We start from the raw sequence: 22,053 nt of genomic DNA, 5'->3' as shown, positions 1-22,053 counted from the left end.
AATATGCCTTATAAGTGTCCTATTTTACTTATACTGGACCTACCTAAAAATGCCGGGACTCGAACTTGGTGCACCTGACGCTATATTCTTGTTCAAAAACATTGTTTGCATTGAAGAAATATTCTAGACGTTTATTTTGTTAAAATATTCCTATCCTAACTAAAGTTATGAAGGTTTATAGATTTTTTAAAAATAGGGTAGCTTCGCTCCTCAAAAACAACAAGACGTACTTACATAATGCACATTAGAAGTTAACAGAGGCAAAATTTAAGTCATTTTCTGACTAAAGCAAAAAAATTACATAATTTCTTCAAATACAAGCCTATTTATGGAAGTTTACTTTTGTCTACTCTTAATGTCCCGATTTTTGGCAAAAGATCGCACTGTGTGAACCATTGAGTTCTCCATTTATGGAAGTTAACATAGGCAAATGAATGGTTTTAGTCCGTTTTATTTTTAGATTTCAGTCTGAAGATGGTTTTAAGCTATTTTTTGCTACCCTTTCATACCCCAACCAATACAGAGCAAAAAAATTCCGTGGGCGCAGCTGCTATTAAGAAATTAAAATGAAACATATTTTATCCCTGATGATTCTTGAAGCATTAAAACTTGAATTAAAGTATTAGTTTGAGCCAATGAACTCTTAGCAGCAAACAGACTATTAGTAATCTCTTTAGAAAGATTAAGATCCAGAGATAAAGAATAAACAGACGCCATTTTGGAGGCAAGTGCTGACACACTTTCACAAAAACTTTTCAGTCTTAAATCCATGGTACACATCTCTGTCGAATTAGGTTAGCCTTTTAACATAAAAAGTTCTCAAACATATTTAATTTAATTCTGAAATTATTCAAATTTGCTTTCTAATTCTAAAACAACAAAATTTTAGTATATTATAAATGTACAACAACAATTTACATTAATTTGAACAGTGTTGTAGAAATATCACAGGTAATTTAAGTATCATATCAAAAATGTGTTGATTATAATGAAATTCTACTATAGTTTGTTTTTGTATTTCTTTTTCATTTATCTTGATTGACCCTCTTTTTGACTGAAGAAGTAATCTTTCTTTCACAAGTATCATTCTAAAAATAAAATCAAGATTTCAACACATAAAATTTCAAGATGCAAATACCGGTTAAAATATCCAGTGTTTCACAATTTTTAACCAACGTTTAAAAAAAGCGTTATATATGGGGAAAATTTTAACAATATAAAAATAACCAAAAACCTGCTAAGTTCTATATTAAGCAGACCGAACGCCACGGATGTTGTATAGTTAATTATGCTCCATAATGTTGAGAATATTGACACGAAGTTTAAGCCTTCTATCCGAAATAATTGCATAAACCCCAATAGCTTTACAGATTGACGGACGGACGGAAGGTCAGACATAGTGAATTATAAAGTAGCTTCGCTACTAGAAATCCTCTAGTGTAAAAATATAATTCTAACTGAAGTTGATAAAAGGATAATAGACATTTATCGCACCGTATTATAGACAGCTTTTCGCAGATATTAAAATGAAGAATCATAAGATTAAAACCAGTCTTGATAGCCCTGAGGGGCCGAAAGATGGGACTAACAACACTGGTATAAATTTTATGATTTTTTACTTTAATATTAATGGACAACAGCGTTGGTCTGTTGGGCACTTTGAGCGATAACGGGCGGCCCAATTGCCCAAAAGTGGTTTTGGGCACATTAGATAATAATGACAATAAAGAACCTCCCAGTTAATCAAGATGTAATATAGATTGGAAAATGGAGCCTGGATAAGTATTTACAGGGGTGTATATTTTTTTCCCCTGCTGCGGATATTAATCGGCTTCGAAGCCATACTGGAAATACCTTTACGTGTCGTCTGAGGTTGGATATTTGGGAGAAATACCTGCCACATGTAGTACAAGTCTAAAAAATATATCTAATGAAACCAGTTTAATTGAGTTTAAATGAAGTTTTGAAGTACCACTTGTTTAGTGATTTAGCAATGAAAGAATTTTGTTGAGATCTTACCAAAAATTCATTTATATCCGGTTTATGATTTTTCAATTGCTGAATGTATGCTTCACAATATCTAAAATTGATATTTAAAATTTAATTAAAACTTATTAAAATTATTCATAGAGCAGCAATAACTATGATACAAGATTGCTCTCTAATAATAATATCATTTTGCACAGGAATCTAAAGGGATAAGGCTATATAATTACTTTGTTTTGATAAAAATAATCAAACCTTAATTTACATCTTTTCTTGTGTTGACAATTCTAAAACATAAAGTAATATTTTTTTTCACGATAAAAATTTAGAAATTTTTTAAAAACTAATACTAATATAATATCTAGGTACCTAGTAATATTTCAGTTTCAAATAATTTGGTTAAAAATACGTTTTAAATGTATAAAAATGTTAAAAATCTTGTAATCATTATTTACCGTACAATTTTTGCAGTTAGGTCTGTTACAAATCTCACAATCAGAGCGGCAAAAATTGTTGATATATTTTCTTTTTCTTTTAATACTTTTTGCTTCTTTAACATTTTCTTTGGCAAGTATATCTTTAACTGGGATAAATATTTCTTTAACTCTAATATTAGTGATATCTAGTGTATCACTATCAAGGGGAGTCTCATGAGCTGCAGAACTATTGGATGCTTTTTCATAAGTTTCAAGGTTTTTGACATTGGTTTCATTAGTACTTTTTTTCATTGGAAATTTTTTTCCTTCAGTCTCATTTTTATGTTGTTTGATGTGTCTAAAATTATTTTTAAAATTAATATAAATAAACATTGAATAACCGTAGCAAACATTAATTTTTTTTTTAGTTAGACAAGATAAAAAATAATCGAAATAATCACTCCAGTCTTTAAATCATCGCCAATCTACCTTCTCCCTATTTTAGGATAAGAAGAAGATGATTTATATATTAATGACGACAACAAGAGGGATATGTTAATTGAAGATAAATAAGAAGATTAATAAGAAGAATGCTGGATATGAGGTCATATATTTAGATCTAATTTCTGTGATGTTATCTTGCTGTCTATGTCAATGTGCAATCCAATAAGAATACTAATGGTCTGATGTGTTTCAGAGTGGATCAAACTTGTAATGCCCCAAGAAAGGTGAGCACCATTCTTTACGTGGTGGCAGCGAGGTCGAGCCCCGGAACCCCGAGGAGACGCTACCTGGAGTGATCAAATCAGTGATATAAACATTCCTTTTTATCTATCCTTATCGGATTTTTATCTTTTATCTCATTTTAAAAACATTTTATTTATTTTATTCATTGGAAAATTTTCCTCTGCACCCCCCCGGATTTTATCCTCTTTAAACAAAAAAAAAACTTGGAAAAATAGTGTTAACAGTGAAAACAATTTTATGAAAGTCCCCCCCCCCCTTTTTAATTTAAAAAAAGAAAAGATTTTTTATCTGAAACACAGTTGCACATTGACATAGACTATAAAGTGATAACATTGCAATGGCGACCATCAAGATCTATCCCCAACAACAGCTGCCAGCCGAAGGAGTTACTGATGTCCAATTCAAAATATGGACAGAGGAGCTGGAGGTGTATTTGGACATCGACGACCGCTTCCAAAAATTTCTTCCCGGCGGCCGATATGACAACTGGCTAGCCGCAGAATCTAATCCAGACAGATTGATCGCAGCTAAAGCTCCAGACAGGGATGATGTTCTTCCAAAATTCAGAAGAGAGTTGAGACAAATGTTAACCATCATTGCAAAACTTATTCACACTGACTATTATAATCCTATCCTTCGACAAAGTACGAGCTTACAATGGATATACACCCGTCTACGTCAAGATTATGACATCCTACAGCAAGGTGTATATACTAGATGTCAAGTATGACATCACAGCCTCTACAACACCAACTGGTCTATACAACAACTACAGAAGCTTAATTATGGGCAGCTTAGGTAAGAAAGGAGACAAAATAGGATGGCAGAACAAAGAATTATCACAGGATGAAAATTTATCTCCTACTTTTGAGGATCTGATCCTCTTAAATGTACTTAACATTCTCCATCCTCGCCTACCTGCCTATGTAAAAGACCAGTATGCCCATAAAATTGGTGAAACTAGGAGAATCATGGATTACAAAGTTGAAATTCTAACAAAGGCAAAACAATATATTGAAGAAATCAAATCAATTGAATCTCAACCAATAAGTGTGAACAATCATGTTGAAGTAGGTGAAGACCCACAAGAACCAGATATTAACTACATCAGTACACGTGGCAGACAAAGAGACAGATATCAAAGATCTAACTATCGGCCGAGGAGATTCCAACAATCAAACCAACGCCAACAACCCAACAGAAGCAGTCTTCCACCATACTGTAGACTTTGTCAACTCTCAGGCCAACCAAGATCTACCTTTTCGAGCCACTATGTTGGAGATGAAAGTTGTCCATCAATGTCAGACAGAGACAGATCTCAACTAATTGAAAGGGTATCCTCCCAACTGTCAAATGTGCAACTACAAGAAGAACCTGACCTGGAAGCCGAATATGGTTATGCCTCCATCTATCATCAACATGAACAGGTGGACAATGCATTTTTAAAAAATAATGATAATCTGAAATCTGATAATAATTGTAATTTTAATTATTTCAGTGATTCCAAACTAAACTTCATCAAACCAGTTCCTTCTCAAATATTAACTGTACAAGATGCCAATGGTTTAAATGTACACCTAGACCTGGACACTGGTGCTACCTGTTCTTATGTAAAATATGATGCCGCAAAAAAACACAACTTTAAAATAATGCCAAATACTCAAACAAGCAAACTAGCAGACGGCGTTACAAAAATGTCAGCCGTCGGGGAAATTAATGAAATCTTTTATAGAAATGGATGGGAAGTAAAATTCTGCGCAATTGTAACAAGAGAACTTCATACAAATTTTGTAGCTGGTAACAATTTTTTCAAGAAAATGAAGTCACTCAAGATATTAGCAACAAATCAATTACAGTACACAAAAAATATACTGTACCTGAAACCAATAAACTACTAATTCTACCAACCTCTGCAAACAACACCATCCTGCACAACAATCACATGAACATGGTTCTTCCTGGACAATCTGTATCTTATCCTACCCAACAACAAGAGGATCAAGTTTTAGCAGTACAACCATGTCCACAATCAAAATCAGGATCCTGGCCTCCACCACAACTCTGCAAGGTTTCATTCATGTTGTTAATAATACTGATGAAGTTTTCACTTTAAAAAAAGCCAATAACAAGATTACAGCTCGTACATTAGATTCTGCCTCTAATCCTGAAAACAAATGTCTTCTTTCAAATGTCTCTATGCCAATTGTCCAAAATGATAACTATAAAAACGTCCAAATTAATTGTACCAATATTGATAAACAAGTTGTGGATTATGTCAAGTCTGTCAATGAAAAATTTAAAGATGTTTTTAATGATGATTTGCAGCAAGGTTATAATATGAAATTCGGTCGCCACGTCTGTTCTCTGAACTGGGCCAATGACACAAGACCACCTGCAAATAAGGTACACAATATAAATTATGACCACAGCACTAAAGTCCTACTTCAACAGGTCATTGATGAATTTACACAATCTGAGGTCTTAGGCATCCCTCAAGATCATAATATTCATATTCAGCATGTTAGTCCTGTTTTTTTAGTCCGTAAGCAAAGAGCAAAAAATAAGCCAAAAAATGAATTGACCTCTAGGGATGTAAGAATGGTAGTAAACTTTGGAAATATTAATGAACACCTTAAAAATATTCCCACCCCCATCACAAAACCTAAAGACATTTTTACACACCTAGGACGTTGGAAATATGTTATTTCTATGGATTTATTTCAGGGATTTTTCCAAAATCATATCAACCCAAATGATAGCCAATGGTGGACTCAGATTCATGAGAAGAAGCGGCCAAGGACTCTTGGGACAATCAGAAGAACTGGATGAACTACTTTCTAAGGTATTATGTAATGAAATGAAGCTAGGAATTGTCGCCAGAATTGCAGATGATATTTTCGTGGGAGGAGCGACCCCTTTAGAAACAGCTCAAAATTATAAAATGTCCTTGAAAAACTTCATGCAGCCAATTTAAAAGTCTCTGCTGATAAAACAAAAATTTTCCTTGAATCCATAGATGTCTTAGGTTGGGTGTGGAAACATGGTGGTTTCATTTCTCCATCCCCCCATAGGGTCAATTCACTTAAAAACACATGCCACAATGATATTACATGTGTTAAAGACATGCGCTCTTGGATAGGACTATTTAAAACTTTATTACCTGCCACTAAGAATCTAACTATGCTATTAGACCCGTTTGACAAAGCCGTTGCTGACAAACAGTCTAAAGAACCCATTCAATGGGACGAATCCTTAAAAATTAGTTTTAACAAAGCAAAGGAAGCCATTGATTCCATTCAAACATTGTATTTGCCACATCCGAATGACCAACTAATGATTGTCGTTGATGCAGCTAAAGCCAAACCAGGTCTAGGCCACATTCTTTATGCAATTAAAGATAATCATAAATTGCCCGTCTCACTTCACTCAACAAAATTGAGTGAAAATCATTCTAAGTGGCACAGCTGTGAACTTGAAGCTTTGGCCTTTGCTACGGCCATAACAGCTGAATATAATATTCTTAAGGAAAGCACTAAACCCATCCTGATCACCCCTGACAGCAAAGCAGTCGCAGATGCTGTAAATTTGATTAAAAAAGGCAAACACAGCTCCAGCCCTAGAATACAAGCTCTTATGACCAATGTTAATAGGCTTCCATTAATTGTACAATTAGCAAATGGTAAAAATAACCTAAACAATTGTGCAGATTTCCAATCAAGAAATCCTTCAACTTGCCTTGTAGAACATTGCACTATTTGCAATTTTGTAAATGAAATGTCTGAAAATACAATAAACCCACATGCTATCAACGCCATAAATGATCATATGCTTGACAATAAATTGGCCTGGAAAAAAATCCAAGATGAAAGTAAATCTTGCACTCAAGCCAAATTTCATATTACAACTGGCAAAACACCCTCTAAAGTTAGTGGAAAATTACATTCTGAAGTAAGAAGACTTACATCTGTAGCTACTAATAGCAAAGATGGTCTATTGGTAGTTTTGTCCAAACCAACGTCATTTTCATCTAAAACAAATGAACTTATAGTCATACCTTCCTCACATTTACCAGCAGTATTATGGCAAATACATAATTCTTTACATCATCCAACAAAGAGTCAGTTAAAAAGTCAATTTGAAAAATCTTTTTACTCTGTTGGTTTACATCCTGAACTTGACAAACTTTACAATGATTGTCATTTTTGTGTAACACAAAAAAAATACCATCCATTGTTCCACATTATACCAAAGATGACTCAAATGTCCCAGGGGTGAATTTTCATGCTGATATAATCAAAAGACGCACTCAATGTATTCTTACTATAAGAGACAACTTTTCATCATACACAGTTGCCAAAATTGTAAGATCTGAGCAAAGCAAAGACTTAAAATCAGGCATAATTGACCTCCTAACCCCCATTAAATTGGCGGGAAATATTACAGTAAAAGTTGATAATTGTTCTGGATTCAAACCTATTCTTGATGGAAAAGACCAAGATCTCAATAAATTAGGCATTCTTGTTATTGCAACAGATGTATTCAATATCAACGCTAATTCTGTCGTTGATCGTGCTTGTCAAGAACTAGAGCAAGAATTAGTAAGATTAGAGCCTGATGGCCGACAAATTAGTAACACAACTTTACAAATAGCAGTTCAGCTATTAAATAGCAAACTTAGGAGAAATGGAAAAATTAGTGCATTTGAAATTTATTTTAATAGAGATCTCAAATCTGGCGACAATTTAAACTTGAATTATCAGAAAATTAAAGACCAACAAACAGCCAGCAGAGAATACCATAATATCAAACACAATGATAAAGTCAAACTGCCTATAATTACTCCTCTAAAAACAGGCTACATTGTAACTGTTAAGACTCATAAGCATGACAAGCATAAAGCCAAAGATATTTACATGGTAACATCTGAAAACAAAGATAATGTGAAAATCCAAAGGGTGATCCACTCATTTAACAGTAACTCATCTATTAGATCTAAAACCTACACTACTTCCAGAGACAGATTACATGTTGTAAAAAGTAATCTTCAATACAACCTCAGACCAAGAAAAAATATTCTGAAAACCTCAACAGAATGGAATCCTATTCGTGAATATCAAGATTCTGATGATGAAGATAATTATGTTGTTCCACCTGTTACAGTTTCTAAAACTTCATCATCATCATATCCTACATCCACATTGACACAATATCAACCAGAAATCATTCATGATTCCTCGGCAAATGATGATAACCTAGTTCCAACACATACCATAGAAACTGCCGACGATCGTCCACAACTTTATCAACAACTTGATAATTGGTTAAACAATCAGAGACTTCAAGCAACACAACAATTAACAGCATTAAATCAATCTGTAAATGAACATTCAGACTCAGACAGTCCCTCAGAAACAGATGCTACAGACAAACGTTCCATTATCAAAGCCAGAGCTAAACAGAGAATAGCAGCCACTTATCATAAAAACATTCCTCAAGTAGATGGTCATGTAACCGATAATTCAAATCCACCATCTGTTGTACCTTCTGCTGCTACTTCTGTAAATCCTACTCCTGATACCAGTCCGGTTAAACCAGTCATACCGCCAGCTTTTTTGGATCAGCTTAGAGAATATCATTCTTCACTTGAATGGGATTATCAAGACGTGGACGTTCTTGAAAATGCAGCTGATCTTGATGATGTTTTTGATCTGCCCTATGCTGACGTGGATTTCATGGCGCGTCATGCCTCCATTTAACCTCCTGTTCTCACTTCAAAGAGGGGGGACGCCAATCTACCTTATCCCTATTTTAGGATAAGAAGAAGATGATTTATATATTAATGACGACAACAAGAGGGATATGTTAATTGAAGATAAATAAGAAGATTAATAAGAAGAATGCTGGATATGAAGTCATATAGATCTAATTTCTGTGATGTTATCATGCTGTCTATGTCAATGTGCAATCCAATAAGAATACTAATGGTCTGATGTGTTTCAGAGTGGATCAAGCTTGTAATGCCCCAAGAAAGGTGAGCACCATTCTTTACGCATTTATTTGTTTAAAAAAGGGCTATAATATGTTCTATAATAGTTTCCTATTTTTCCTTATTATAGAAGATTTAAATAATTTTTTGTTTTAATTTGATTAGGTATTTTTCATAAAAGTAATATAATTACCTTTTAATATTATTTGGTAAATACATCAGGGGACATTTTAAACACCTACACAAGGAAATTTTAAAATAATTTTCAGTTTTTAAATTATCATTTCCAAAATTATTCATTTAAACCCAAAAAAATGGTGTTAGCTTCTATTCTTATATAAAAGTTAGGAAGTGAGTGTCTGTATTTCGGTGTGTACTGGTAGATCCTGCGCTAACCGCAGGACTAATCTGTGAAGCTTCATTTAGGTCCTAGGAAGGATTTAAAACTATTTTGAAAGAGAGTATCTCAACTATCCCAAGATAAAACGCCTATAGAAATTTTTCCTTAACAAACTTATTTCTTAGTATCAACACTAAGCTGAAAGTTATTATTGCCAGCCCCCCTCCCTTTATTTAAAAAACTTCTCGAGTTCCTTGCTGCTAGCTTATTTATAAAATAAAGCTGTCAATTTTCTTACTTGTATTTGAATTTTTTGTGCTGAGGATTTGTAGAAAACTTGTGCTTCCTGAATTCTAAATTAAATTAAAAAATTTTTACAATTATTTACAAAACATTTTACAGTTGATTATTGCCAATCCATAAATTAAAATGTCTTGCGACCTATTAAACATAAAAGACATTTTGTACTAGTCAATATAGGACATTAGGTTATAAGAATAAGTCAAATTTCGTTTTAGCCTGCATTGCAAATATAATATTTCAATGGATATAGAATATGCGTGGATATATTAACATGAGAAAATTTGTCATCAATTTAGCCTGCTTATACAGACCTCATTTATTGGTAAGTTCGTTCAACGATAAGGAGAGGAGTGGATGGAGTAAAAGGGGTGGATTGGGGGGTATAATTATTTTAGCAAGTTGTGAGTTTCACTTTATCAAAGCACATGAAAATCTGGTGCAACATCCAAGAAATAATATATTGATTAATAATTCTACATTAATATTAAAAAGATTATAAAAAATGGCAATTTAATCTTTACTCCCCCTCCCCTCTTCAAAAATAAACTTTGAAATATTTTTACCATCAAAATTTTGAAATGATCTGGTGTCGCAATTATCTTCTACACAAACAACTGGATGCTTCTTATACATTTGAGCTTCTTTGTAACAGCTCCCCTTCTAAATAATATAAAAATGATAAGTTTATGAAAACATTATCGGCTTTTTTGATTTACAATAATGCAAGTCACAGTGGTGTGTAATCTGTCAGTTTTCCCCGGTTCCAAGAAGTAAATCTGTGATTTTCTTAATTCAATATATAGATCCTCGTCAAATAAAAAGTTCTATCTTAATATAATTCTTACCATTTTGTGTCTTTTTAAAGACGGTGTACTAGAAAATGCTTGGTTACACTCATAGCAAATCTAAAAATACAAGATCAAGAGCGATGAACATGTAAGCAATGAAGAATTTCAGCAAGGAGAAGAGAGACTAAACTAGTCGGATTTCCAAATGGTAAAATAATAGAACATAATAACCGCATCTTTTAAGTTGTGTAAAAATCAAATTCTTTAAGTGATACTTAGTACTTTGAAAATTTAAGCAGTTTTCTAACCAGAACATACATATATCCAATGCCAATTTAGATATCAAATTGAAATAATATACACAAACATAAATATTTCACTTACTCTTTGTGTTTGTGCTCTGATCATTTCTGTGTATTTCTCACAATATCTATTTAAAATAATAAGAGGTACATTACTATTTTCAATAATAAGTGATATATTATCAAAATTTTCCTTATCCTAACATTCAATGAAATAGCACTGCCTTAAGCCTAAATGTTTAGTGCTACTCAATAAATATCAAACCCGTAGTTCTATTCAAAAAAACAATCACCAAAAATATTTATGGAAGTTAGCTTTATAATATTTGTTCTACTTAAAGAATACCTACTCACTTTTATTAAACATAAATAAATTCAATACTTTTTTACCTTTCAATACATCGTTTGCGACTCAAACATTTCTAAAAATAACAAGAAAATTACAGCTTTAGGACTTTATAGAGCTAGGAAAGGCCTAAATGGTCTAAGTGGAGACGTTGGTCTATGATAAATGAAGAAAGTGAACTCTTGTGTTTTATGCTGACCCTCAGTCTAATGTGTGAGTGTCTTAGCAAGACTTTTAAGTTTCATTATGTTGTTCCGCGCGTGCGTAAGTCAGAGGGTTGTGTACATCGTTAGAAATTCTTTCTGCCTAAGAAGCACATCTTCATATACCATTTACTTAGAATAAAGAGAAAGAATGACGCAAGTATCTGTCGTTGTTTGTCTTTGAGAGAAAGCAACGTTTAGCTTGGGCGGGACTCAAAGCCAAATGTCTTGAACTGTGGAAAAGTTATAAACTTATTATTACCTTACATTTTCTGCATGGTGGTTTAAGGCAATTATCACAGCTAGGCCCACAAACCTTTAGTTTCATATTTATTTCAGGTACAGGAATGTCTACAATTATTATCATCATAACTACATCAATATGAATGATATAAAAAGTTAAGCTACTTTAGCAATAATCTTAAATTTTACCAATCCAGCCTTTTAATGATATTTTGCTTGATTTTTTATTTTCATCAGGAGTCAGCTATTGAGAGGGTGATGAATAAATTTTAAAAATAGCCTAAAACCACCGATTTGAAAACTGTAATTCACTTAAAGCAAATCAGATATGTATTTGCCCAAATTATATATTTTAGTTTTTTTCTTGTGAAATTCAGAGATATTTAAAAAAAATATTATTACCTTCAATATCATTGGCAAAAGTAAATGATTCTTCATCATTTATTTTCTCATCTAGCATCTCTTCATTGTCACTTTGTAAATCCTCATTATAACTTTGAGATTCATCATTTAATCCTTCAAAATAAACTTCTTCACCATCAAATATTTGATCATAATCAACTTCTTCGACATTTTTATTGATAAGCTCATTTATTTCATTTTCAGAATTAAATTCATGCTTGATATCTATTTGTTCATTATTTTCTAATTCTTCATTTGGAAGTTCTGTGTTGTTTTGGTCTATTGTTTCCAGAGAAGATTTATAATTCAAATTGTTTATAGAATTAAAACTTTCTGAATGGATTGATTTCTCAATTTTTTCTAGGTTCCATGGGATTTTTTCAATATTTACTGAACATTTTTGCATTTTAGCTTTCTTCTCATGATCCTTTATGTGTCTAAAAGAAAATACCTGGAGAGATGTGCTGTACTTAAAAAATTTTTATTGAATAAAAAGAAAACCCTTATTTTCTTTAGGTAGGTAATGCAATAAATAAGTGTTCTAACCTTGAAATGTTATTCGGTTTTATGAATTTCTCGCATGTCATAAGCATTGGACACCTGAAGTAATTATTTTTTTAGATTTTTTTTGTTGGGGTGGGGGGGGGGGAGGAATCTCTAAATAATCGTGTAAGGAAGAATTATCTAAAATTAATCTTCCACCTTTACACATCATTGATGTGGTTAATTTTTTTTGTTATGAAAACTAAATAAATTTCTTTAATACTAGCAATGCTTTACTAAGAAACTCACACACTATATAACTTCGAGACGTCATATTACTTTTTTTTTGTCAAATAGTAAAATTGACTTACCTAACACTGTACCGTATCTTCCCACTGTGGGTAATGTTGGTGTGGATAATAAGGTCTAGGAAAAACAACATCCATAAGTTGCAAAGTAAAAATTAAAGTAAAGGAAAACATATATGAAAGGATAAGCATGATATAAATTAGGAGGACATGCTCGTTAGACAGTCATCTAATAAAAGCATCTGGGAAATCAAATTGCCTGTCATTCCAAAGACTATCAAAAAATAATAATTTCTTGGCGTTACCCCCCCCCCCCCCCCCGAAAACAACGAACAACTATTTTAGGTTAGGTTAGGTTTTAGGCTAGGTAGCCGAGCGATGCGGCCAGAGTTCATAGTTCGCTGTCGGGGCCGGAAGAGGGGGGGGGGGGGGGACTAAAATTTTCAAAATTGAAAAAAAAAATTTCTAAGAGGATAATACCAATTTTTTTAATACTTACGTGCATGGTTCTCGAACAACGGTGTCTCTAAACACAACAGACACTTGTGGGGAAGATTGCCCCATTTTTTGGCAAGCCTCCCACAGCTGGATTTGGCCTATAAAAAAACTGGATCAACTGTAGTTCTAGGTAAAGTATTCCTAGTAAAAAATATTTCAAAAAATCTATGAATTTTAAAGGCTGCTAGCCGCCAAACGGCTGAACGTAGCAGCCTATAAAATTCATATTTGTTACCAGGAATACTTTACATTGAACTACAATTGATACAAAAACTTATTTGATTGCAAAAAGGTGATGTTATTTATTTACCATAGTATAGGAATTATGGAAAAAACAGGGGTACTTTAATTCAATTCAAATTTGATTTGTAGTTCTGACTTTTAGGACAATAAATGCTTCTAAATGAAAACGCTATAGCTTCTTTTATACTCTGCCCCCCAAAATAACATACATGTTGCACATTGATAATTAGTAAATGTGCATATTATTCTTTTTCTCCTTACCTCATGACGTGACAGTGAACCATGGGAAGAAAAAGTCCGATGGCACTTGTTGCACTTCTTAACAAATAAATTACAATCACTCATTTTTATATCTAATCTTATTAAATGTGAAGCTTTTCTATAAGGGGCAGGGCTGTGCAAAACCCGGGTTTTTTAAAAATACCCCGGGGTCGTGGAAAATAGGGGTTTTACCCGGGTTTTAGGGGTTTCTTGGGGGTTTTTGGGGTATTTTGGGTTTTTATAGTTTTTATACTGTAATAGCTTGAATAATATATTATATATAATTATATAATATGTAATAGACGATTCTTTCTATGGCGCAGCGAGTTTCATAGTATTTTCACAGTAGCTTTTCTCTTATTTCTACCCCTGCGAATCAATCATTACCCCTTAACTAACCTAACCTATTAATAGCTACTATAAAAATACAAAGAAAACCACTGTGCCATGAAACCAATTAGGTCCATTCTTTTAATATTTAGAAACAGGCTAGGACATAAGAAAGATGAAAGTTGGCTGCTATTTACAGGAAAAACAGAAAAAATGCAAAAATCTAAAGATCCTAACACTGTACGTGCTTTTCTTGCTGGCATATCTCTTCCTGAGCCCGTGACAATGGCAAAATCAAGCACAGCAGTCTATTCCTTTGTTAAATACATGCAAGGGGTCAATGAAAAACATATTTTTTTGTATATAAACAATGAAAAATAAACTTTTTTAAAAAACAATTTTACTTTTTTTTAATAAAACCCCAAAAACCTAAAACCCCTTAGGTTTTTTAAGGTGGGTTAAAGGGCAAAAAACCCGGGTGGGTTTTGGGGTGGGTTTTTTTTATCTGCCAACCCTGATAAGGGGGGGGGGGAGTTCTGACACATTTGCGTAAACCTGGTGTATAGGCTTTATCTTTGGACTGAGAGGATAGGTTATTAGGGATAAAATCATTGTTATATGATGAATTTCCCCCAGATTTAAGATTTTTTGGATAGGCCTCCAGGTTCCGGAGCTCCAGGCCTCCAGGTGGTCTCTGTACAGGTAAAAATTAAAAATAAGATTTTTTTTTGAAGAGTTAGGTAGAGGTTAACTTATAAAACAAAATATGCTTCTTTTTGATTGTTATTCAAATATTTGAAGAAAAAACATACATATTTTGTCTCATAAGCTGAAATCTAACTCTTAAAAAAATTTTTTTTTTTCATTTTTACCTGTACAGAGACCACCTGGAGGCCTGGAGCTCCGGAACCTGGAGGTCTATCCAAAAAATCTTAAATTTGGGGGAAATTCATCATATAACAATGATTTTATCCCTAATAACCTATCCTCTCAGTCCAAAGATAAAGCCTATACACCAGGTTTACGCAAACGTGTCAGAACTTCCCCCCCCCCTTATGGTCAGTCTGTCATCCTTCTTTCTTTGTTTCTATGAAGGATTTTGCAAACCGCTGAACCGATATGGTTTATCCAAATCATATTGTGGTGAGGGATATCTATAATACAAAGTAGCTTGATGTCTGTCCGTCTGTCTGTCTTTCAGTCTGAAGCTTAAGACCTCAGTAACCGCTGAACCGATTGGGCTCTACTCCTCAAGAAATATATACCTACTAGTCTTGTGATGGTTTTAAGCTATTTAATGGGGGGGGGGGGAGGGGGACACCCCCAACCCTAGATATACCACACTTTTCTGGGATCTTACTGTGTCAAGTATCAACTGTGGGGAATACCAAAGGATGACTCCATGCAAAATTTGAGCCAAATCCGGCCAAAACAGGCCGTGAATTTTATAATTATAATTATAATCTTTACACAGAAAAATGGCACGAGGTGAGGGTTAGAGGGGGCAAAATGAGCCGACCAGCGATTTTTGACGGCGCGCAGCGACGTCGTGCTTCATCCAATCCGGGATTTTATTTCTCTCAGACCTCACAAATAACCAGACTTAGGTTGTGCAAAAGGTCCCGTGAGATTATCTCAAACCGTTTGGGCGTGGCGGACCGAAAACCGCAAAAAATGGCCTAAAAATTGACCAGCCTGTCATTTCATCAAAGAAATCCATCAAAAAATCACAATTTGAAATTTTAATTAATTAATAACTTTTTTCTCATAAGAGATAATGACTCAAGACTTTTACTTGGTGAAAATTCAGCATTGTGGGCCGACTAGACTTTATATTTGGTGACCCTGGGGTGGCGGGTTCAGTGCCCCCCACACCCACAAAATGGCATACTTTTGAAAATCACGTTTTTTTCAGTTTTTTCCCTTAAAGGAGGGGAAGGAGTCGTTTTAGAGACTTCAAGCATCTCATTGATGTTGAATACCTTTTTGAGGCAGACATTTCTTTACTTATGTTTTATTCGCCTCTGGCTGACCGTTAAGCCGTTATTCGCCGCCGAAGGCGTGATTTTTGGCGATTTTTGCCGTTTCTGAGGTTTTAATGGACATTTAGGAGGGGAAAGAGTTGTCCAATCAAGTTGATGATGAAGTACATTTTTATAGGCAATTGCATTGGCTAAATTTCATGTGAAGTAAAATTTTTTGTACCTCCAACCAGTTTTACTCCAGCTGAATCGATTTACAGATACCCTCTCAAAACCGGAAAAAAACCGTTTTTTTTAATAAAATTCACGGCCGGTTTTGGCTGGATTTGGCTCAAATTTTGCATGGAGTCATCCTTTGGTATTCAACACAGTTGATACTTGACTTGGCAAGATCCCAGAAAAGTGTGGTATATCTACCCAACCCCCCAAAAACTAAAAAAAAACACCTCCCTAAAAAAAATTTATTACATTTTTTGTAAAATCTCAGTAACCGCTGAACCGATAGGGCTCTACTCTTCAGGGAATATACCTACTGGTCCTCTGGTGGTTTAAAGCTATTTTCTTGGGGGGTGAGACACCCCAACCTCCCCAAAAATTAAAAAATCCCACTTCCAAATTTTTTATTTTCTTTTATTGTCGTAAACAAAACCAGTAATTGGGGTGGGGAAACAATGACTTTATCTAAATTCTATTTATAACCCGCTTCTCATGATAACAAAAGGCAAATAAAACAGGGTAGGAGCGTAGCTATTCTGGGAAGAGTAGTGCCCAATTGGATAAGCGGTTAGTCTGAGATCTTAAGCTTATGACAGACAGACATACAGACATTGTTCTACTTTGTATTATAGATAATATACTGTTTTGTAATCCTTTTTGTAAAACATATACAAATATTTTTTATAATAATTGGTTCTTTTTCTTTAAAAAAACGTATATATAGATGCACAGAAGGAACTCAGAGATTAGCGCATTGTACCATAAACATTTTCCTGGACAAAAATTCTAAAAGGACTTTCCCTCGTGTAATTTAACCACGTTAGATAAAGACCATATACAATCTAAGGTTTATAAATTTTCTCTCCACTCATGCTACTAAACTGTTGGACAATATTGCCGCCTCCATTTTGTGTTCGCCTCCGCCCAATCTATCCATCTTTTGCCGCCGTCGTCGCATTCATCGACTTTCACCGCTGCTACTCTCCTATTCATTGCGCTACGTCGCTCGCACAACACCCCCAGCCTCTATTTAATTTCTGAACAAGGAGGAGGGGAGCATGTATTAAAAAGCGATGAATAGCGGAGTAGCAGCGGTGAAAGGCGACGACGGTGGCAAAAATAGCAGCTAAAACTCAATAAAGGAGCACAAATTAAATGGCGGGAGGATTCACTTAAAGGAGGTCAAAAATTTCAAAGGGCTTTGATCGCGATGCCACAAAAACAAAAAATGTCTATAATTAAACAGAGAATAATAATTTCAGGTTAGATTTTTTAAAAACAAATATAAATTTTCCTGTGGAGAGTCTTTTTAAGAGAAAAAAATAAGCTTTTTTAATAACTGACTCAGACGTTCAGACCCTTGTTACATAGTAGCCTGCGCTACTAAAATATAAATTTACTCACATTTTTCTCCATGGTTGTTTTACTATTTGCTTTCACAATCTCATTGTATTTTTCACAATACCTAGATATATTTCTTTTTAAATTTTAATTCATAAAATTATGCCTTTGCTACTTGTGAAATTTGATCCTGTTAAAAATATATATTCATTGAAAAAAAAACTATATTTATTTACCTTTCTTTGCATCTCCTTTTATTCTTACAATTCTAAAATAAAATAAAAAATCAGTTAAAGAAAATGAAAAATTAATATCTAACATTTTTATTTATAAAATACCGCCTAAATTGCCTAGTTATTAAATCAACACAGATTTAGTAGTGAAGCTTTTTTTCTATAATTCTTTGAGCATATAATATAACGTTGGGTCAGACCTGTTCAATTCTAACATCCAAACTATTGTAGACAATCAAACCTATTTATTGCAAGACTTTTGTCTGGAAATACTAGCTATATACATAACAATAGTTAAGCTTGTTATGGGCCAAGGCCTTCCCACCAGGTATTAGATTGTATTCTGACATACCAGCAGTAAGTATCCACTTTTAAAGTATTAAGATACTACTTGGTAAAGGTCGAGATTTGAACCAATCACAACGTTCAATGCAACGGTTTTTGCTGCACTACTTAAGTATATCCTTATACTAAAGTAACAGGATGTTTGTCTGTCTGTCTGTCTGTGTGTACCGAAGGATCTCGCTAACCGCTAAACCGATCGGGTTGTCCTTAACAGGGTAGCTTCTCATAAGTCCCGGGAAGGTTTATAACTATTTTCTTGGGGGGTGGGACACCCTCAACCCCCCCAAAAATGAAAAATATCCCCCCCCCAAAAAATTTTTTTTTAAATTTTTTAACTAAAATTAAAAATAAGAAATTGGGTTATCAAATTCGACTCTCCCCTCCTCAAGTGCCCCTAGAGGCCTCTAGGGGCGTAGCCGCTAGTAAATAATATAGCATTGCTTTCTTTGAGTAATTACCGAACAATTTCTGCAAACAGGTCTCAGGCAAGCACCACAACCAGGTCCACAAATTCTCTTTTTCTTTTTATGGCTTGGTTTTCCTATAATAATAATATAATTGGATATTTTACTTCAGTTTATCTTTATTTCACAAGATGCTCTATAACTCCAACAACGTTTGAATACGTTAGACAAATAAAATATTGAAGTTTCCTTGTTTATTGACGGATTTAACAGTAAAAATAATATATTGCAGTAAATTAAGTCATTATTTTTACAAAATAGTCAAATGAAGTGGTTAATTTAAATATTTCTTGATTAATGGGTGATTTTTAGTAGGTATTGGAGCTACTTTATAATTCCCGTTGTCAGGCCGTCCGTAACTCTATGGGGGATATGCGATTTTCTCGGCTGCTATTGAAAATAGACGGCTGAAAGTGTATAATTTACTTTGTCCGTCAGTCTGTCGGTCTTGCATAAAAGGCATTGAAATTTTTTTATTAATATTACAGAAAGGTTTCATGATTTCTAAGAATTATTGCTCATTTATTAACTGAACATCTTCTCTATAACTCATGTTGTATGTTAGTCCTTACATGAATTCAGAGTGCTTCGCTAAAAAGGGATGTTGTCATCCTTGTTTTGTCAGCAAATTGTATTATCATTATCTGAGGAAAATGTTTACCTGCTATATTACTTGCAAACACAAATGAGTCTACCTCAATTAATTCATCATCTATCTCTTCTTTAATATTAGCTTCAGATATTTCATTCTTTACATTACAACTATCTTCAGTTTCAACGTTTCCATTGGTATTTATAAGTTCTATTGTAGGTACATTCACCGGCAAGTTATCAATGCTTTCATGTTGATGTTTAATTGATTTATGCTGTGAAAATTCAAAATCTATCCAGCTTTTAAACTCGATCAATGCTTCTCTAACAAGTTGAAGCTTTGATTTTGCTTCATTAGACAAATCATTATGGTTAATTTTCTTACAAAGAATATCTACTTTGTTTATTATTAACCTTGTTCTCTTTAGAATGTTTTGATGTTTCATTTTATATTATTCAATTTTATTATACTTAATCTGAAAGGTCATTCATGAATTAATACTGTTTGTTGTATTTAAATACATTTTTAAAATCTGCAATACATCACATAAAATGTTAAATTTTTCTTAATATTTAAACAAAACATGAGAAATAAAAAATAAATGTCGAAATACAAAATGATTTTTATTTAAAATAACATTAATTGATAAGGTTAATTAAGTATTCATGTCCTCCACTTTCTGCTCTTTGATTGTGTGATATCTTTTCATGTGTTTGGAGTGGAGATCCTTCATGCTAAAAGTCTTGTCACATACCTCGCACTAAAAAAGTACAATTTCTCAGGAATCTGAAGGGGTAAGACAATAGCCATTAAATTGATATACATTCCTAATGATGATTTACAAAATCGCCCGTTTTGTGGATTACATTTAGTTATTAAAACGTTTGGACAATCAACTTATGAACCAACCAATGAGAATTTATTAAAAGTCCCCAAAGTTATTAAGCCAACGAATAAGAAAACTAGTGTAACAAACAGCGCCCTCCCTCCTTGATAATAAAGAATTTCATATATAAATAATAAATCTATAATAATACCTTATAAGTATTTTTACCCATGAGAACACCATGCGTATTTTCTTTGTGCTTTTTCAGTGAACAATCAACCTTAAATGATAGAGTACACATGTCACATTGATAAGGTCTTTCTGAAGTGTGCTTCACTAATTTGTGCTTTCGCAAATGATTCTCCCTGAAGAAGGATTGTCCACAAATGTCACAAGACTTGGTTCGCTCTCTATATTTGGATATGTTCTTTATTTTCAGAGATTAAAAAACACCATTGAAATTGTTTACTTCTGCTAGTAAGTAAGAAGCTTTACATTAATAAAAAAAAACAGGAACAAAAAGCATAACACGACAAATACAAAGAGTTGGTACTAAGTAGTCAGTCGAAAGCAGAATAAAAATTTTAAGAGGATAACGCCAAATTTTATTTGTTGCTTCGCCCCTAGCCTGTAGGGCAGGGCGAATATTATATTAGGGAAAATAGCCTAAAACCACCCAATGACATGAAAAGTGCAATCAATTTGGATCATGAGTTTCCGAGATTTTTAGCTTCAGACAAAACAACCCTACTACTTGATATCATTTTTATTATTTATTTATTTTAATGTTTCTTATAAAAGTTTGTTATTAGACACTTGTTATTTTTGCTAAGAATCATTTACCCCTTTTAGAATCAAACTAATCAAAATTACATATCCATTCCTATTAGCATCATGCGTCTTCATGTGATACTTAAAATTGTTATTAGTTCCTTTGATAACCATTCCACAAATGTGACATGTCTGATTTCTATGGGTCATCTTGTGCGCCGCTAGTTCAGCCATGTTGGCCAATTCTTTGTAGCATATATCACAGGAGATTCCGGGTGTTTGGGTGTGATATCTTCTGTTGTGCTTTAAAAGCATGCTTCTGTTCTTCATTGTGGCGTCACATAAACTAAATAATTATCAAATGAAATTATTTTTTTTGTAACTTTTAAACATTAAGAAACACGACAAAATAAATCATGCTGTATGATTTATAAATATAATATCTTACTAAGCATTTGACTCCTGTCCATTTTTATTTCAATTTAAAGGAAAAGTTGAAAAAGTAGAGGGTGGGGGGTCAATTTTTCTAGGTGAGATTTGTCTTTGGGGGTTGGTGATTAATACCCTCCCTAAGAATAATAGTTACATTGTAAAGGAGAATCATATCGGTTCTAAGGTTAGCGAGGTCCTTTGGTACAAACAGATATACCCACAAAGACAGACAACAGTCATCCTTTTACTTTTATATAAGGATAGACTTACAAACCCTTCATAATAAATAGAAAAGTTTACTAAACCTTTTAGGAGATTTTGTATAGGTGGTCATATTTTAATATACATAAAAAATATTGCGTTAGGTATAGTTTTAAAAAAAGAAAAATCATATAGTTTAATATAAGCAATTTATGTGATTTTTTTGTAATTCTAATTTCACTTTATACATTCCTGCATTGAACAGGTCCTCCATTGCGACATCTCAGCTGGTGTGCTTCATAATTTCTTTTCAAAAATAAAAACTTGCATCCAGTACACTGAATTTTATCCTTCTTTTTTCTGTCCGGCGCTTCTCCTTGCAATTCACCATCACTATTTTCATCATCGCTGCCATCATTATGTTCAACTTTGTTGACTACATTATAATTAGGGTTGGTTGCAAGA

At 33.4% G+C, this 22,053-nt stretch overlaps 3 protein-coding genes across 8 annotated transcripts; 1 reads left to right on the top strand and 2 right to left on the bottom strand.

Annotated features, from left to right (window-relative positions):
* Nucleotides 1-838: 838 nt before the first annotated feature.
* Nucleotides 839-19,849, bottom strand: LOC145334663 (uncharacterized). 4 transcript variants are annotated; one of them, XM_080180209.1, is made up of 21 exons: nt 19,428-19,849; nt 18,761-18,843; nt 17,961-17,992; nt 17,788-17,848; nt 13,856-13,912; nt 13,353-13,449; nt 12,917-12,971; nt 12,609-12,662; nt 12,063-12,499; nt 11,680-11,768; nt 11,259-11,290; nt 10,951-10,996; nt 10,624-10,683; nt 10,342-10,438; nt 9,774-9,828; nt 9,329-9,373; nt 2,442-2,760; nt 2,242-2,273; nt 2,020-2,080; nt 1,855-1,914; nt 839-1,088 (listed from the first exon to the last, which is right to left on the bottom strand). In XM_080180209.1, exons 1-21 carry the CDS (start codon nt 19,801-19,803, stop codon nt 1,026-1,028), a joined length of 2,211 nt encoding a protein of 736 aa, XP_080036335.1. In that variant the 5' UTR covers nt 19,804-19,849; the 3' UTR covers nt 839-1,025. The 4 variants fall into 4 exon arrangements, with proteins under 4 accessions (XP_080036335.1, XP_080036337.1, XP_080036336.1 ...); XM_080180211.1 differs by lacking the exon at nt 2,020-2,080; XM_080180210.1 differs by lacking the exon at nt 10,624-10,683.
* LOC145333505 (uncharacterized) lies at nt 5,106-8,942 on the top strand. 3 transcript variants are annotated; one of them, XM_080178660.1, is made up of 3 exons: nt 5,106-5,217; nt 5,475-5,991; nt 7,910-8,942. In XM_080178660.1, the coding sequence occupies exons 2-3, from the start codon at nt 5,848-5,850 to the stop codon at nt 8,903-8,905; spliced, it is 1,140 nt and encodes a 379-aa protein (XP_080034786.1). In that variant the 5' UTR covers nt 5,106-5,217; nt 5,475-5,847; the 3' UTR covers nt 8,906-8,942. The 3 variants fall into 3 exon arrangements, 2 of the variants coding, with proteins under 2 accessions (XP_080034786.1, XP_080034785.1); XR_013884521.1 differs by lacking the exon at nt 7,910-8,942 and having other exon boundaries at nt 5,874-6,463; XM_080178659.1 differs by lacking the exon at nt 5,106-5,217 and having other exon boundaries at nt 5,428-5,991.
* Nucleotides 19,833-21,285, bottom strand: LOC145333273 (zinc finger and BTB domain-containing protein 41-like). The gene is made up of 3 exons (XM_080178405.1): nt 21,058-21,285; nt 20,396-20,611; nt 19,833-20,118 (listed from the first exon to the last, which is right to left on the bottom strand). Exons 1-3 carry the CDS (start codon nt 21,283-21,285, stop codon nt 20,014-20,016), a joined length of 549 nt encoding a protein of 182 aa, XP_080034531.1. The 3' UTR covers nt 19,833-20,013.
* Nucleotides 21,286-22,053: the final 768 nt, after the last annotated feature.

This window comes from Acartia tonsa, chromosome 12 (assembly GCF_053477335.1).
Source record: "Acartia tonsa isolate MP-2025a chromosome 12, ASM5347733v1, whole genome shotgun sequence".
NCBI classification, from domain to species: domain Eukaryota; kingdom Metazoa; phylum Arthropoda; class Copepoda; order Calanoida; family Acartiidae; genus Acartia; species Acartia tonsa.
Note: the sequence above shows the minus strand (reverse complement) of the source record. Positions and strands in the feature narration are given on the sequence as shown.

Coding starts and splice junctions, on each gene's coding strand:
- LOC145333273 (XM_080178405.1), bottom strand. CDS start 21,285: ATGAAGAACAGAAGCATGCTTTTAAAGCACAACAGAAGATATCACACC. Junction 20,612..21,057: donor ATGCTAATAGGAATGGATAT/GTAATTTTGATT, acceptor CTGAAAATAAAG/AACATATCCAAATATAGAGA. Junction 20,119..20,395: donor TGGGTAAAAATACTTATAAG/GTATTATTATAG, acceptor GTACTTTTTTAG/TGCGAGGTATGTGACAAGAC.
- LOC145334663 (XM_080180209.1), bottom strand. CDS start 19,803: ATGAAACATCAAAACATTCTAAAGAGAACAAGGTTAATAATAAACAAA. Junction 12,972..13,352: donor GTTGTTCGAGAACCATGCAC/GTAAGTATTAAA, acceptor TGTTTTTCCTAG/ACCTTATTATCCACACCAAC. Junction 9,374..9,773: donor CACAAAAAATTCAAATACAA/GTAAGAAAATTG, acceptor TTCCTTGTGTAG/GTGTTTAAAATGTCCCCTGA.
- LOC145333505 (XM_080178660.1), top strand. CDS start 5,848: ATGTTATTTCTATGGATTTATTTCAGGGATTTTTCCAAAATCATATCA. Junction 5,992..7,909: donor TGGATGAACTACTTTCTAAG/GTATTATGTAAT, acceptor TTGAATTATCAG/AAAATTAAAGACCAACAAAC.